The sequence below is a fragment of the Temnothorax nylanderi genome, unplaced genomic scaffold, assembly GCF_030848795.1.
Source record: "Temnothorax nylanderi isolate EJ_2023f unplaced genomic scaffold, tnyl_v1.0 TNYL_tig0043_pilon, whole genome shotgun sequence".
NCBI classification, from domain to species: Eukaryota; Metazoa; Arthropoda; class Insecta; order Hymenoptera; family Formicidae; genus Temnothorax; species Temnothorax nylanderi.
The window spans coordinates 1099623-1118414 of NW_027249105.1; the positions used below are offsets into that span (position 1 = coordinate 1099623).

The following is an 18792-nucleotide window of genomic DNA, read 5'->3' on the forward strand; positions in this document are numbered from 1 at the left end:
ATTTGTCTATTAATCGCGCAATCATTTATCTTTTAATTCCAATCGAGACGCGAGACGTCCCTTTTGATCCGACAGCCGAATTTCAGATCAACAATGCAGATACGACGCAATCGCTTCGAGACCGGCCAAAACCGGCGAGAGACATGCGTGTGTGCGTGCTACGTAATGTCATGTAACACCGCGGCCTACGCGCCTGCGATATTCGGAAGTCGCGATTGACGTACCTACCGCGGTGGTGGCGGGTGGCGGGACGACGGACGGCGGCGGTGGCAACACGCGTACGGCCGTGACGTTGGTGCTGGACGTGCTGGTGGTAGTAGGAACGGGTGGCGGCGAGGACTGAGGAGGCTGGAGGACGTGCCGACGCGGTAGTGACTCGACGCTCGTGCGTCGGTGGTTGCGCGCGCGGTGGTTGAGATAAGCAGCGCGGGGGACTGAGTGCACGGCAAGACCGGAGTACCGCAACCCGCAACCGGAGATCTCGCGCCGCGCCGTTCGGCTGCCGCGTACGCGCTCGCTCGCTCGCTCGCTCCGCCGCGTCTCACGTATACCGCATCCGTCGGCCGGCTTGGCAGTTCGTCGTTCGTCGCGGGACACGGTCGACCGATCGTTAAGTCTCTCTCGCCCGATGTGACCGGAGGGTACCCGCGATGCTCAAGGATCACTCACCGATCACCCAGGCGCTCCTCGGGACCCTGTTCACGTGGGCTCTCACCGCGGCCGGCGCCGCGCTCGTCGTCGTCATTCGGGGGAAACAAGTGAGTACCGAGCGGTGAATTCTTCTCCCGGATCCCGGTCGTGCCCCGTTGACGATGACGCTCCCCCACGTCCGAAACGCCGTTCGCGTCGAATCCGAGCCTGAATCGTCGCCGTCGGGGAGAACTTAACCTTACCGGCGCATCCGCCCGTGCGCGAAACTCGCATCTTCGAAGCGAACATTCGAAGCCCAGTTTTCAACTGCAGTAACTGCACGCCGTGCACTCCTCCGTGACAAACGCGCGTCTTTCAGCTGCACTTTCTACACCTTTGTTTCATTCTCTCTGAACAACACTTGTTTCGAGGATAAAAAATATAAATACGAAAAGTAATAAACGTATTTGCTCTCTATTTTTGCGTTGAAAACCTTGATTTTAATCTCTTTACTCCAAATACGAAAAAGTTGAAAATGCAAGCCTATTGGAAAACCAAGGCTAATTAGTGTTGGTTAATCAAATTGAGCTAATTCAATTTTCGTTATGTACAGATGTGGAAAGAAACTGTTTGCAACTTCGTATAATAAACACGCTCGTATTGACATTTCTTCCTATTTGTGTGTAAATTCTTTGTAAAAATAAAATTAAAACCCCTTAATCAATGACATTTGAAAATGTCAACGATATCGCAATTCGATATTTTCCAACGCGCGCAAAATATCCAACTTCAATCGTCGACAGATCGCCGACCATCCTCAAGGGATGAGGTTTCTCTTGCAGGACGGACGCAAAAACGCCGGTCATTTGCGTAAGCAAGACTATTCCGGCACGATCCTTCGTTGCATTTAAATTTAGATTCGCTGCTTCGATTAAATCGCAGCTGCCGCCGCCGCCGCCGCCGCCACTGACGGCGCGCGGCGATTGGCGGGCCCGCGTAATCCGCCGCTTCCTTCGTGCGATTTAATTCGCGCGCGCGTACGAGACACGAGTTGAATGTATCGTTGGTGAGAGTCGTATATACGTGGCGCACGCTTTCACGTTTCCATCCAGACGCGGATTGCACGCGGCCGTCTACGATCCATATGGACGGAAAAGTCGCGCGAACGACGATACGGAGAAAAAAAACGAGAAGCCGTATCGCTACGTTCCGGATGTTAAATTTTGCGCGTAACCGGTCTGGGCGGGCCCATGCGACACGCGCGGCAAACTTCAGTAAAAGTAATAACAAATTCTTGTTTCATCAGGCTAACGGCCGTTCCATTACTGTGTTGCGACTGGAATCGTAGATTTTTTAAATTATTAACACTAAAATAACCAACCTCGTCAAAATGACGGATACAAATTTCTTGTTTGAAATTACAGAAATTATTAAGGTGCTTTTGTTGGAATTTACGTTGATTTTTGTCGAAATAAAAAAATTATTATATGTGCCAATTTATTTTCAATCAACTACTCTAATTTCGAAGTTCTGTATGTAGGATGTTTACTTATACTAAAATAACTCTGTGTGTGTGTGTTTGTGGTTGCTTTAATATTAATATCCTCGATACTTCTTGGAGATAATTTTCTAACAAATAATATGTGTGCCTTGCCGTATCGTATTTTTAATATAATATTACATCTTTTATTGTGCTATCCGTGTTTCAAGTTTAAAGATAGGAAGTAATTTCTTAACTTCTTCACGAAATTGTCGGATAGAACTTAATTTTATCTCGTCTTTCTTTAACTCTTACCCACACACAATTCTTATCCTCTTCTCTAGAAATTCTATGTTTTTTCCTTCGAAATCTAATCAATATTTATTTTTGATATTAAAACACGTCATATTACTTGATCATGATTGTTTTAAAACTGTCCATACCTAGTCCAGGACTCCTGTGGACTTCAACTTAAAATACCCAATATGCAGAAATTTATCGTCAAGGTTATCGTCAAAACTTCAACTAAACTTCAGTCTGCCTAACTTCAATCGAAACGAATCTATTTTCGATGAAGATATTGCTAGAAGAGCTTAATTACAAAAGGTTGAACGTAAAAACCGTTGTCTCACGGTTCAAGTTAAGAAAAATTAAAATCAATAAAGTTTAAAAAAATTGAATTCTAATACCATGACGTATCTTCGCGCCATTGCGCGAAAAATAATAGTTGCGTCGCTAGATTCTATTTACTTTTCAAATCGGTGCATTTTATACTATCTTTTCCTTGTTCTGTAATCTGGATACGATAGTGAGAATAGTGAGATGGCAAAATATATTTTTCCCTCGCGGTATCAATGGCTGATATTGATTATAATTTCCACGGAAATGGCATCCAATATTTACCTCGTAATATATAATAATAAATCACCCGACATTATTTACGGTATAATAAATCCTGCTTCTAATTTAACGTTGAAAAACAAAGTACGATAAGATTGCAAATTTCCATTGTCAAGCAAGTACAAGTCGCGGAACTGTTAACGCTAGCAACCAACCCCATCAAACTAATGAGTTTCAAATTTCTTGTTTAAAATTACAAAAATTATTAAGTTACGTTCGCTGGAGTTTATGTGGACTTTTGTCGAGATAAAAAGTGATTATATATTATAGATATGCCAATTTATTTTCCGTAAATCACTCTAATTTCGAAGTTCTGTACATAAAATATCTATAGACATATATCAAAACAACGCTGGTTATTTTAATGTTAAAGTAGGAAAATAACTGAAAGAAAGAAATCTTACATTACACACATTGATTGTCAAGGTTTGATTTTCTGACCTACAACTGAGTTAATGCTAATACCAGTCTGTGAACGCAGATGTTCGTGCGGTACCGCAATTATTAAACAACTGCGTTTGCACGCTCGCATATGCCTTAATTTAATTTGTTACAGTTTTCATATAAATGAGCGAATTACTTATTTTATTCGTTTATATTATTTTAATTTTTCTCTATATAAAACAACTGTTATGAACATAACACATAATGCAATAAATTAACGTTTTTACACTTGGTTCTACATGAACTTCTTCACGAACTATGATGAATGACATGATGTGTGTGTTGTTTACAGTACGTATCTATCTATCCTTTTCTAATATTATAAGAAATTGGGTTAATGGTTAATGTTTTCACACATAGATTCCAATTCGCACATGCTGAGTTTCAATCGTATCCATGTATCAGGTATAATAGTAATATGTCAGTGTAATATGTCACGTAACTCGATAGATATTGCATTAATCACAGATCCATTATCTCCTATATATATCTCTCCTATATAATTAAAAGTTTTTAATTAAAGAAGATTATTATTTTTCTTTCATTTAATACATATATGAGAAATCAGTCCGCATTATTCTGCACTGCACGTTTCATGAGCCAAGTTAAATATCGAAAAGAGATTATTTTGAATATTTTTTCGTCAATGTTGGGCAAGATCTTTTGGTGCTACATTTATTTTGTGGATTATTTAATTAGTATCGTAAATTTCGGATCGATCCGAGAGATTAGACCTCGACACTGTCGATCGCATATCCATCGTACTGATATACGAGATAAGAGTTACTCACGAAATATTGACATACGCGTTTTTTTTATACTTGCAAGTTTAATGTGTGCGCAATTCGCATCCCAAGTAAACACCTGCCGCACCCCTGATGTCTCGACGGAAGCTAAATCAGAGTTGCAGGTCTCTTTAAGTTTGACAAGGCCAAAAAAACAAACATGCACGCGATTCCATGAGAAATCTAGATTATGGTTGTAATTGTCAGTCAATGCGTTATTTTTATTTCAAGGCCCGTGATACCAATCCCTGATATATATTTAAAAAACTAGCATAAATTTTTAAATTTTTATCTTAATTCTAGAGCAGATGTATATATATTCTATAAAAATGATCAAGAACAATAAAAATTGTAGAAGAACACTGTTAAATTTGTAGCGTCAAATTATAGTCAATTTGAATCATTTCTAACCATTCCTATAAGTCGCTACTGATTCTACTAAAAAAAAATATGTCATTAATTTAACTAAACTAAATGGAGTTAAAATAATACTATACTTTTGTGTTAAAATAATTTTCGACACACATGGTGGTTAAAAATAACAAAATGTTATTCAACTCGAGGTATTGATTTAAATTTCATCCTTTAATATTTAACAGTGATAGTGAAACAATGTCAAATGTCCCGTCTCAGATTTAGATATCTGATAGCTCGGAAGGATTGCACGGATTAAAAGTAAATGGAGAGATTCATCCCCTTTCCTCAGTCCCTTCACCCAAATTTTCGAGTAAGGGAGCCGCTCATATGTCTATAATGGTTCGTTTCCGTTTCAGCGTAAGCTCCTCGATGTCAGCCTGGGGTTCGCCGCCGGCGTGATGGTGGCCGCGAGTTACTGGTCGTTGCTGGCACCGGCGATCGAAATGGCAACCGAGAGCAAGATTTACGGAGCGGAGGGCGAGTACGCGTTCGTGCCGGTCGCAGTTGGGTTTCTCGTCGGCGCGGCGTTCGTATACGGGACGGACGTGTTGATATCCACCCTCGGCATTCAGTCCCCCAATGTGCTTTTAGCTATGCAATCAGTCGGTACGAAACAAAGACGCAAGATCATTGCGAAACTAAAGAGTGACGAGGACTTAGACTATGATGATTATGATCCGTTGTTTAACGACGTACAGATATCCGGCGAGAAAATGTACGCTCGCGTCGAATCGACCGCTATCGATGGTATCTCATTTTCTTCTCCCGTAAAATCGCAGATTTTTGTTTCTCTCTCTCTCTGTCTTTATAGGCTTGGAAAATGGGATCAGTTCGTGATGATATACATACATATATATACTGTACATATATATACTCTGTATATGTATATGAACGTCCACTCGCCCCTCTTTGCTTTATCGCAGATGTACCTGGTTCCTATTCGGGAATAAGCATTCTCTCAAATTGTTATTTTTATGAAAATTGTCATATATTATCGGTCTGTCTTATACAATCAATATATAAGTTACAATCTTTGCATGTAGCATGATCAAAAATGCTTTCCTAAAGAGTAATAGTATGATAAAACTGCTTGATAAAGATCATGGTATAGACAAATTAAGTTTACAATTTTAATTTGACATCTTTTTCTCTCTTTCTCTTTCTCTCTCTCTCTCTCTCCTCCTTTCTTTAATAGATTCAAGGATGCATAATATGTATTATATGGAGGAGTAAAAACCACAGTGGTGTAAGCCAAATTTTTTTAAATATTTTCTCGCGTGCATAGATGCAATTTATATATTATACAGATTGCATCTATACACACGAGAAAATATTTTTAAAAATTTGACTTACACCACTGTGGTTTTTACCCCTCCACATAATACATATTATGCATCTTTGAATATACTCGGTAATATTAAAATATTTATTATTATATTTTAATATTTTATTTTATTCGTGTTTTTTTTAATATTTTATTTTCTTAAAATTAAAATTCTTATTAAGTGTGATTGATTAAATTATATATAAAACACTAATTAAAAATTTCTTATTAATATCTAAATAAATTTCTTTAGATATTAATGCAGAGACCATTGCTTATTCCAAAATATATGTTTTCCATATAAAAAGTGACGTCTGATAGAAATATGAATAGTTGATTCACACTTACTCCAAAAATATCCCAAAGCTTTGTATTAGCATATGCATGATATTATTCGTAGTGAAATACATGGAACTTAAACACACAGGTCCAATATAAATAAAAATATCCGACCCAACTCAGCTAAATACAGCAGCTAAACTTAAATTATAAATCCCTACCGAGTGTGATGTGATCAAAAGTGTGGAACAACGAAAACAGAACTAAAAATACTCAGTTTAAACTTACCATTAATACAAAGTGCACGTCCGTGTAAAACATTACCTAATAATATATATTTAAATAAAAAAAAATAAAACCAATAAAAAATAAACATTTTAGATCTGTGTGGAAAGTTCTATGGAGCTTAAAAAAAAAACTGATCTTATTAATCCTGCCTAAACGAATCCAGCTGCAACAAATTCTAATCGAAAGTATCACGATGCGTGAAGAATTCCTTCTCTTAGTCCTTCATCTTGTACAAATTGCATTTGCATGAGGTGACCCTGTGCTCGTGGCTCAGTTTTTGAAAATTTTGCGCTGGCAGGATGTGGTAAATGTTGTTGTGAATGTTTGATTTTTCAGGCTTCTACGAACAGAATAGTAGACGCCGACAAATCACGAATATAAACAGATCATCGGAGTCAGCGGAAATCGGAACGGTTTACGAGGATCCTAATAATGAAGCGAAGAATAACCAGTGGCGGAGGATATTACTGCTAGTTGTCGCAATTACGGTATATTTCTACGAGATAGTAAATAATCATGCAAACTACACTTGCTTAGATCTATTTTACGTTTTATATATAGTCATGAAGTTAAGTATAATATATATGTATATATATAATCGTTCGACTTTTATAATTAGGTACACAATATTCCTGAGGGTCTTGCGGTTGGTGTGGGCTTCGGAGCAATAGGTAGTAGCGCATCAGCAACTTTTGAAAATGCAAGGTAAGATCAGAGATAATACAAACACGTACCGGAAACAGGATACGTAGCTTGTAACGAAAATATTGGATTGCATAATTACAAGAATGCAAGGAATGCATAATTAGATACGCAAAATAACAGAATATTTATACAAGATCTGAATAATACCCTCTATAGGTGCAAATATCTGATAAAGTACACGTTCGACAGATATTGATTCTAGTACATTTTTATTAATTAAACGTTAATTTGTTGATTCGATATAAAACCGTCAAAATATTTCATCGAATATTGCGACAGATGATTTCATATCGACTAAATTTAATTGTCGAGTAAAAGATATGTTAATTTAAAAAGAGCTTTTAAAAAGAAAATAATGTGTTGCCCGGTTACGCGATGACGCGCTCTACTAACAATGTTTAATAAAGGCTGTATTACTAGTTTAGATCAATCTCGTCTATTCAATTGATTACGCGAGTCAAGAAGGTTAAATACAAGGTTGGCAAAGCGGATTTTGAATATCGCAGATATTACACGCTCGCATATATTACATTATTTTTATAATATAACCCGTGAATAGAAAACGAGTTCGAAATTTAAAAAGCCAAATGATCGCATCCCGCTTCGCATTTCGATTACAGGAGTCGTGGTATTTATATCGCATCGGAATTTATTTTAATTAGTAACCAGTTTTGTATAATGTACAATAAAGTACGAACGTTAATTATATTAGAGGAATACCGGGCGGATCTAAATGGCACCAATAAAAGTAATTTTACGCTAGTAAGAGACAATCTTGTTTTTTTTTCTTTTTTTTTCTTATAAGAGATAAGCAACAGGTTTGTATCGATGAACAACCTAACTTAATCTAATCGTTAATGTAATAAGAACAGGATAAAATTTCTATCTAGAGAGAGAACCGAAGAAACTATCAAACGTATTAAACGAAAAATTCAATATCTACGAAATATTGTTAGAAGTATTTTTTATCTAATTCTGCAATAGATATCTTTCGAGCATCTTTGTTACCGATGGCGAGGATACCGGCTGAGTATACTTAAGTACGAATTCCGTGTTAGATGGCAGCAACGTGAAGTCGCCGGGCCGCCGCGTAATAGACGTAGTTCTCTACGAGAGGAAGCCGAGATTAGCGATACGTAATACGGGTTAAAAACTTTCTCGGCCCGTCGCGTTTCGTTCGCCGCGCATTCCGAAATGCTCGCTCGATCGGAGTCTCGGTCGGAGAAGCGCGTAAAGAGAAGGAGAGGGAAGAAGTTGGGAATTTTGCCGCACGTAACTTCCACGCATCTCCCTCGCCGCCATCTTTCCCCGTTCCGCCGGCCGCCGCTCGCCGTTCAAATTCTATCAGCGACAAAGCAAGGGGCAGAGCAAGTAAGTGCGAATCGTCTCGTTCAATCTCAATAATCCTCGTTCTAATCGCGACAGTACCCCGTCCGGGTCCGCGCGTTACGTCGACGCGCCGCGCGGATCGCGAGCGATTGAAGATTGAAGCGAGGAGGCGAGGAGGCGCGGAGCCGAGCCCGCACCCGCACCCGCACCCGCACCCGCACCGACCTGGCTCGGCCCGCGCGGCGTGGTAGGAGGTCCCCATGAATGAGCTCTATGGTGGTCGACCGCGGCCGCCAGTTGGAGGCGAAGTTTATTGGCTCCGCTCGGTGCCTGCCTGTGGCGCGCGCGGGCGCGCAGGGAGTGAAGGGCACGTGTGGCCCTGGAATCCGACGAGCCCTAGGCGCCGCGCATTCCATTCCAGCGTCCCCTCCTTTCCCTTCCCCCGCGCCTCCTCGCGCTCCGCTTACCTACCTACCCCGCGCCTACGTGTCCCCGGTCCCCGCTTCTTCTTTCGCGCTGCTGCTGCTGCTGCTGCTGCTCGCCCCCTCTGGCCCCCTCGCCGCCCCCCGCGTCGCGTCAGCTCGCTCTAAACTCGCCGTCCTCCGGCTCCGGCCGGTGTCTTCGAACTCGCTTTCTTCCCTCGAGAGCCGCGGTTTGCTTTTCGAGAATTTCGCCGTGTACGCTGGCGACGACTCATGTCGCGTGCGACTTTTGCGGAATCATCACGGGGAGAAAATTTTTTTCAGAGATCGAGATTTCTGGGGATCTCTTTTAGTTATTATCCCCTCTCGTGGACGCTCCGAATTGACACACTTTGACGTAAGAAATGTATCTCCGATTATTTTTATTGTGCTATTGACACACTCCTATGATTGATTGAGATTAATTATGCAATTAAGATCTATCACGTGCTTTTTGCCTTATTGATTAAATGTCGACATTTGCGTCTAGCTAATGTTAAAACTTTAAAACGTTGGAAGTCATACGAAACGCGGGAGGCCGAAGATGTAATTCCATTAGCTGCGACAATCTTTATTCGTAGGTCAACAATTTTTTATCTTTTATACGTGATTAATTAAAGGATAAAAATCTGGATGTTAATTGGTCAACGGAAAACGCTCTTCATCTAACTATCGAATACATTTCCTATCAAAGACAAACTTGTAAAAATTGATCTCGAAATTAGAATAAAATTTTTGTGTCAGTTTTAATAAATAAAAATCATAAAATTATAAAATAATGAACAATTGTAAAATAAAAAAATTGCAAATTAAAGAATTGCAGGTATGCAGCACACCTGTTCTCAGTAATATCTTCGTAACGTGACGTTTGTAGAAGCGCCGCACCTTAGGCGGCTTTATGTTCTTCCTAATGAAGCTATAATCGCGCAAGGTTAATCTAGCGAAAGATCTTAATCTTAATGCGATATTGAGCAAAAGACCGAGGCTTATCACCGTGTCGAGTGAGCGCGCGCGCACGTGACCGTGCACGTGCACACAACGCGAAGCGTTATTTCCGATTCGCCCGGCCTCCGGATCATTGTCGTTTGACGTACGTACACCGCCGTGCAATTCGCATAGCGCCTTCCATACACGGGCATTCGCTGTTTCTGACGACTTATTTACGATCGTTACGTGATTCGCGAACGGATACGTGACACATCGCGCTTACATGTATCGCTCTTATACAACGACGTTAACTGAGCAAACCTTTCCCCGCGTTGTTTCGCGTTTGAGAATCAAACGCTCGTAGGCTGGTCTTTCTCGTTAACGAGAAAATCGAAAACTTGAAGGACGCGTTGGTATTCGCGAATGCAAAGATCAACGTATGCCCGCAGAGCTCCTTTGTTGCTTATTGTTAGGCACAGGCTTCATTCTTTATTTAAAGCGAATAATTTACTCGCGTTGTAAATAAGATACCGAAGGGAAGTAGGCAATGTGTGTTTTTGTTAATCTCACGTAATAAACGAATGATAAAACCGCACAATAGCGATAAGCGAACGGACAATAGAGGCGAATGGACGGTAAATAATGACGCGCGCTGTCCTTCTCTTACACTTGTGAATATGCCTCACTCACCCGTGGTTCACAATTCAAAAAATTGCTTAAAACAGATATCGTTGATTCACGCTGATTGCCTGGTGCTTTACGATCGATTTATAAATGATGTTATTTCTGCCTATACCTTAACGGTTTTATTTTATTTTATTATTATTTTTGTAATTCTTCCTATTTTGATAAGAAAGCTGTTAGATTGTTCTATAAAAGATTCCAAGATAAAGATATTGTTTATATAAAAGAACATTTTGTAAGAAAACTATTTCGTTATTACTTTGAACTGTTATTCATGAAAATAGATTCTTACGAAAATAACTGATCGTTAAAAGTATGCAAATATTATTCGTTGTTAATATTAATTGTTACTTTTCATGTATATGATGAAATTGTCAACTTCTTCTACATATTCCGTTAGCATATCGCAACAGGTATGACCGTACCGATACATAGCGCTAATTTCGAACGAGAACGCGAAAACATCATTTAGTTATCGCAACCAGAAGTCGCGAGCGACGTTTAATTATGAACGGAATAACTGTTCCGTTCCAACGATGTAATGCAAAATTGAGCAACGTCGTCCGTTTCCGACGACAATGGAGATAAGAGCTTGTTCCCGGCGACGGTTAAAAACGTCAATGAGAAACCGGGCAATTAATATCACAACGAAAGCGCCTGGAATTTTCACGGCGACTACAACCCGACCTGGGAACTTTCGCGTCGCTCTCGGGAGGTAATTAGCGCCGTCACCTTAAAAGCGATCGAAAAGCGACGGTAGTGAGTCGCGTAAGACGGTAGCCGACATCCATTTCGGAAGTGAAACTTCCCACGGTGTGCGTGCGCCCGTTATTGGCAAGTCCTAATAAGAGAGAAATTCTGACAACGGCACGCAACGGCGCTTTGTAACGCTTTTGGCGCTACCGAGTAGTAGTTGGTCCTGTTTCGACCACGGTGAGAAAGAGAGAGAGAGAGAGAGAGAAAAGGACGGGGGGAGGGAGGGGAGAGAGAGAGAGAGAGACACGCTCTCGATGCTCGTTTGGAAAAATCGTTCAGCCTTGGGCGACCCTAGCCCATGCCCTTTTCTGTCTCGACCAGTTCGTAACGAACGACATACCATTCTCACGACGATTGCGATTAACCCCCTTGGTCCTGCATATATTTTCAGCTGCGCTGCAGGTCCGCGTCGTGGAGTTCGCTGTATATGTACAGGGCTGGTCGCGCTTGCTTTTAACGATGGACCTTGTATGAGTAACTAAGAAGGGCGTTTGAAGAGATGCGAGTTTCTAATTTTGGAGCGAGAGGTGCTCCCGAGTCGGTCATTGGAGAGAAGGCCAATCTTCTCAATAAGATCTGCAAGATTAATTATTTTATTAATTAATTGTACATTTTCCTTCGGAATAGGAAAGCATCCAAATTTAAAAGTGCTCGCATTAAATGTTATTCTAGAATTATTATAAATACTGGACAATTTTTCAAACGTTTTCAAATTATTTGCAATTTTTCGCATAATATTGATATACATCGTTAACAGGAAGTGCGATAGATCTAAGAAGGGAAACAATAAAAAAGATACCATTGCTTCTTTTACTTTTGAGGACAAATTACTACGGTATAATAATCTGCTAGCGTATCCGTTACGTAAGCATCGTGATCCTATGATTCGAGTTTTCCGTCCATAAATCGCGCTATCGATTTGCAATATCCGCAATAGGCAAGATAAAAAAAGAGGCTCGAAGGAGATCGTTGTCACGGCGTCCCGGTCAAGGAGAACGCCGTCGAGAGACGTCATCGTTATGGAAATGAAATTTTTGCGCAACTCGGGCTGCGACAGGCTCGGTCGATTGATCAGCAACCGACCTACGTTCGCGTCGCGTCCTTTCCAAGGAAACATAACTCCCGCGGTAGCGGAGGTGGCAATAAGTTCCGGTACGCTGCCGCGCTGAAAGAATCATGAATGAAACGTTTCGCAGTTTCTGCCGCCGATGTTGCAGAACGACCGACGGAGAGATACGATAAGAAATTGAAGGAAAAAGAAAGAGAGAGAGAGAGAGAGAGAGAGAGAGAGAGAGAGAGAGAGAGAGAGAGAGGTAGGTGTTGTAGTAGGTAGATGGAAAGGTATAGGCCGATTTGCGTCCGTTGCAAATCGCTCAAGGAGATCCGGTACTGACTCACTACCCACGAGAATGTAGGTCTATCATTCGTTTCTTCCCTCTATTCGCGTTTATTTTTTTTAAATAGAAAATCTCGAATTTCAATCGCGAATGTATGCCGAATTACCCGCTCCAAATTTTATAACACAAGTGAGACAATATGTCTATACAAAACGTAACCACCGTACAATTTTTTATAAAAATTTTGTCTTAAACGATATAAAAAGTACGTGCGAGAACGCGGTGTGTACAAAAAAATATTGTCTTACTTTTTGGTACATTTTACACATGGCATAGCTATGCTAGAATTAACGCCATCGCCGATATATTTGATGCTTTAATTCGTGGATGATTTCGGTGACGGATAACATCCCCGCCGCTACACGATAACGTAAAGCAGCATCCTTTATTACAGTCGCGGGCGTACCCTGGGGTCCGGGAACGCGTTCTCCGAAATTTATTTACGACGCGCCGTAAATGCGGACAGCGTTTCGAATCACCGTAGGCGGAGTACGATCTCACAAAGGGCGCGAGAATCTGATTTGTATACACTGACCCTTCCTTCTCCTTCTCGTCCTTCTCCCCCGTTGTTCTCCTATTCGTCCTTTTTCGCGGAGCTGCTTCTGAACAAGGAGGAGGTCAGAGAACGACGGGGATGAGAGGATAAGGAGAGAGAAAGAGAGAGAGAGAGAGAGAGAACATGTGTAAAAACGCAGGAACCGCGGGGTCCCCCGAGTCGCTACGCCACGTAGATGAGGTGGTGCTATGTTAAACATGGCGCCGGACAAAGCTGCCGACGAAACCATCTCATTTCAGTGCTATCCTCTCCCGGCTGCCTTATTATATACCGGTCGACCGGCGCTCACCGCGGCTCTTTCTTCTTTCTTCTCTCTCTTTCTCTCTCTCTCTCTCTCTCTCTCTCTCTCTCTCTCTCTCTCTCTCTCTCTCTCTCTCTCTCTCTCTCTCTCTCTTTCTCTGCTATCTTCTCATCCTTATTCTTCATCCTCTCTTTTTACATCTTCGCTTGTATTGGCTCTTCTTTCTACCTTCCCTTCCCTCCTCCCCAAAATTTACCTCCCTCATACTTCTCCTTCTCTCCTTTATCTTCATTCTGTTCTCGTTTCTTCTCGATATCCTGTGCACGTCCAGTTTGAGATACGCCGTAAAGATCGAGATAAAGAGCTTTTGATTTTTTCGATATTGCTATGTTTATCTTCAACGACGCCCCAGGTTTCTTAATTTGTGTCATCGGATTGTCGGACACGAGAGTGGCGTTTAACTTTCCGATGCTGTGCCGCCAGGTATAAATAGAATGCCCTTTCTTATCGCATTAAACATTAACGACAGACCTTTCGATCGACTTTTCTTTGACAAGAACATCGTAGTGCCAATTATTGTGAATGGCAAGACTTGAGAGAAGGAGATTAAACTACTGATGTAATTGAGTAACAAAATTCTATCGTTCGTTTAATTTCAAGTAGACTTTAACTTTCCAGAATTCTGTTTAACTCTCAACAGTCTCAACGTAATTATCAAGATATTTAATATGGAATTTTAAAGGATCGCTTTAGTTTTATACTGCAATATTATTTGCGCTTAATCGTCAATGTTCATATAATTGGTATTAAACATGGCAATATGCTGAATTAATAACTCTCTCAACTGTCGGGGGACGTTCTCCGGCGTTCTGTCGACTGTGACATGGCCTGGTTTCTGTTACGGTCCCAGTAAAACCGTGGGCCCGTTCTCCGTATCCTTAATCGTCGTGGGCACTTCGTACCCGGCGTTGCTTATCTCACGCGGAAAACTAATTCTGACGTGCGCTAATAGCGACGGAAGTCAAGTACGATATAGCACTTCCCGCTCAGGCATGCCGCACTTATGGATGCACGTGCGCGCGTGCAGTTAGGCGCGATACAGGCCCGTCGTGTTACCGAGAGACCACCGTCCTTTAGCACGGAGGGGTCCGTGCATGTCGGAGTAATTTCTGTTGTCGGCGATTTTCACGGCGAGAGACAGACCAGTTCCTCGAACACTCGTTCCCGATCTCGTGCTCGTCGGCATGTAAATTACGGGGGAGCCGCACATCGCACATTTCCTCCTTTACCGATATACCGCCGAAACACCGCGACGCTTCCGAATTCGTTGCCACGTCAGATTATCGAGAAAACGTACTTCTTTGCTTCTCGCGTGACGCACGTGATGGTTATTATATAGAAAAATATTATCATTTGCCGCGACGAACAACACGACGGAAGAAAATCACGTACAATTTCTCGCTTCTGACATCTTAACGTAATACACGCTGCGGTCAGCAATCGCGGAGTTTAACGTGCGCAAAGATATAAAGCGAGGCAAAAAGGTGGTCGGCGATGTCGATAATGTTGATAAGAATTTTAATACTCGTTCGCTATGTTTACAATATTAGCGAAGATAAAAGTTTTATGTGTATTATAATTTAATTACGAGCGCGGGTCAAGAATAACGATATTAAGTTGAAAACGCTATAATTATTCGTGTATTTACCTTGTGTCTATCTATTTCAAATTTTATATTTCAAATTGTCACAAAAATTATATGAACAAATATAAATAGCAGAATATATACACGTAAAATTTTTTCCTATTTCAATAAAAAAGTAATTAATCTAATTTCAAATTTCATTACTTCTTAATTATACAAGGAATTCTAAAAGAAACCGATATCTTATACGTCACATTCGCAATCCTTACGTTTATAAAAAAAAATTGGTTCCAAATTGGTACATCTGCCACCGTAATTTTTTTGTCTTTAGAAACGAAAGGAATTTAGCAAAACATGAAGGCCTAAAATATGTTGATACACCGCTCTTGCAATTTAAGGACGCAATCCCCTTATCGGAAGTTCTGGGGAATTCTCCAGCGACGAGCGAACGATCGACGATCGAGTGACGACACTTCTGAGCCTTAAGGGTCCTCCGCGTTCGTCAGACCGCATTCGCGATTACCGTGGTCTCGCCTTTCACGGATTCCCCCGATTGCCTCATTATTCCACGAAGCGCGATTACGCCGATAAGCATCTCTTCCCGTTTCGCCGGTGCACTTTATAATCATTCAGGCACGGCCGTTCGCGAGTCGAGCGCGTTTCTGAGAACTGGACTCGCGAGACGTTCTCTAAGCTAGTGACATTCCACGGCACGCCGATACTTCTCCCGTCTCGTATTTCGCGTTCACGCGTCCCCTCGCGGCCCCCCCCTTTTCTCCCCTTCGTGCCGATACCTTTTCCTTCGTCTCCTTCCTCTTTCGCTCCGTCTTCTTCTCCCTGCTTCCTCTTCCAATCGCCGCTGCAGCGGCACGAACTATTAAAACCTGACTTTAAAATTTATATCGGCCTCGCGGCACCTGCTGCACTTTACCGCACTGCAGATTTCTCAACAATTATGTCACTTACCGCGCAATACACGCGCTGACACACAGATCGCGATTAGCATACGTTAATTTAGCAATCGTCGATTCATAAAGTACTTGTATAACTTCTTAGCCTTTCGCGTTTCTTGGTCTACTACTAGGTATACTCATCGTAATGCTTTAAAATGAAGGAATCCATTCGATTTAACTTAAACGCAAAAATTATCGTCATAAAAATTACATATTATAAAAACAACTTGATGTAATGTAACAATGTAAAAAATTATGATACGCAATTATTAAAATGTACAAATCATTCCATTATTTCTTAAATCTAACAAATATAAAATATATTATTTTGATAATTTAATTCGAATTCGAACTTTGCTTTAACTAAAATTTAAAGAGCAAACTTCGTTATCGAAAACAAACACGAAAATAATCCTTCACGATATTACGACTCTTAAAGGATTGTTCCTATAAACTTCAATATTAATTCTTTAATTTTTTTATTTATACAAAATTAATTAGATTTATTATTACTCTCTTAAATCAATTCGATATTTTCCTCAAGTCTTCTGCGTGCAATGGTCGAGTTAACAAAATCCGTTAAAGGATTATAGTCCGAAGTTCAACTAATCCTCCGTATTTTCTGTGTAAAAGAGAAACAGAATCAATTAAATATTGATTAAGTTTAAGTGATGTTTACGAGAACTTCCCGCGAAGGAGCGCACCGATGGTCGATTACGTTAACCTTGAACGATTAGTGGAGTCCCGCGGAGCTGCATCGAGCTGCATTCCAACAATTTCCTTCTTTTCGGCGAGGAGAGCCGTGCTATGCTGCCGACGACGGCAGTACGTCCTAAGCGCATCTCCTAGGCGAGCGTCTGACAGTCGATCGGTCGATGCGCGATGCACTCCTCACGTTCATCGCCTGGACTCGCCGCCGCGCTTCTTTCTCGCTCGCTCGCTCGCTCGCTTGCTCGCTCGTTCGCCCGCTCTCTTCATCGACGGGCCGATGCACCGGCACGACGCGACGTGGTGCAGCGACTTCGCAATGCCTGGAATGCGGCGGCATTACGCATGCGCGCCGTGTACCTTACTCGGAACAGCCGGATCCGTTATGTCCCTCGACGACGACCTCACGATCGTCTGCGGGGACTTCACCGAGACCTGCGGCCCGCGGTCTCTCTGCCTGTCTCTCTTTTTCTCTCCCTGTCGTCCGTTCTACCTAGCCAGCCCTCTTCTTACTCTCTTCCTCGTCGCGGAGACACCTAAGCTCCTAATGCGAAGTGTACGACGGCATCGCAGCTCTTTGTTGCATTGCCCGAGACACCTGCTTTACCTTACCTTACCCGTAGCCTGCTGCTCGCCGGCGATTAATCTTGTTCGCCGCATACCGCGATACGCGAGGAACTCGGAGCACTTCTCCCTATATCTCTACTTCACTTGCTCCCTCGCCCTCTTTCTCTCTCCGATTAGACACGATCGGTCTAATGCGAGCTAATTGATTCCGGTTGCGAACGCTGACGGTGTATTACTCGGCTGAGAATGATAAAGAAGTGCGCGATAATAAAGCTAAATCACGCGGGGCGCATTTCGCAGATGAGTAATCGAAAAATGTCACGATCGTTAGTGGTACTTAGTATCCTTATCCGCGGCTTTCAAATATATATCTCTCAATGTACACTATAATCCGCGCTCGCGAAGACCCGTAAACCTAGGAATAGCTTATTGTAACTTCGAAGTTGTAACGATCGACGGATGAAGAGAGGAAGCGGAATAACAGTAAGACCGATATGTCACTTTGAGAATTGCATGTGAAAGTTACGTGTGAGGGCCAGTCGTATAGTGGCTCAAGTGGCTGCGGTAGAGCTACCGCGTCGGGAAAAGCGTAGGAGTTAGGAACATCCCTATGTTGAGGGTGCGTAATCACTGCGATCGCGACGCGAGACCGAGACGGATACTACAGCAGCAGCGGCGGCGGCGGCGTCGGGGTTGATCTTACGGTCTTATGGTTTTATGGCGTTAGTCCGTGGCCGGTGGCCCTCTCTCCCCCCTTTGCCCCCCCCCCCCCCTCGGGACTCACGGAGCTGAAAGAGCCGGAGAGCTCGCCTTGGCGTTGGTGGAATGCGGGACGGGCAAATCGCGGTCGGCCCGCTTGCGCCTCGTTCCCATGCATTCCTTCCTGCCCCTCTCGCCCTCCTCCGCGTTCTCTCGTCCCATGGTCTCCCTCTCCCTTTCTCTCTCTTTCTTTCTGTGCTCTCCTCCCCCCTTCTCTTCCCCTCCTCTCGGTCTGTCTCTCTCGGCCCCTCTTTCTCGCCCCCTTCGCTCTCTCGCACAGACACATCGCTCCGCACCTCTACGCGCTCGACGTTTCATCTCGTTTCTCTCCTGTCTCTCTCATTTTAGCGTACACACGTACGTATGACACACATGCACCGCAAACGAAGATTTCGCCTCTTTGCTCTCTCTCTCTCTCTCTCTCTCTCTCTCTCTCTCTCTCTCTCTCTCTCTCTCTCTCTCTCTCTCTCTCTCTCTCTCTCTCTCTCTCTCTCTCTCTCTCTCTCTCTCTCTCTCTCTCTCTCTCTCTCTCTCTCTCTTTCTCTTTCAGTTTTCTT

At 42.4% G+C, this 18792-nt stretch overlaps 1 protein-coding gene across 3 annotated transcripts in view; it reads left to right on the forward strand.

Annotated features, from left to right (window-relative positions):
• Positions 1 to 120: 120 nt before the first annotated feature.
• Zip48c (Zinc/iron regulated transporter-related protein 48C) overlaps positions 121 to 18792 on the forward strand; it is a 35503-nt gene continuing 16831 nt past the window's right edge. The window contains exons 1-4 of one of the 3 annotated variants that reach the window (XM_071704658.1): positions 121 to 758; positions 5013 to 5403; positions 6884 to 7035; positions 7167 to 7252. In XM_071704658.1, the coding sequence (XP_071560759.1) occupies positions 651 to 758; positions 5013 to 5403; positions 6884 to 7035; positions 7167 to 7252 (737 nt within the window). In that variant the 5' untranslated portion in view covers positions 121 to 650. The remainder of the gene's footprint in view (positions 759 to 5012; positions 5404 to 6883; positions 7036 to 7166; positions 7253 to 18792) is intronic. The other 2 variants (XM_071704660.1, XM_071704659.1) reach the window with 2 other exon arrangements.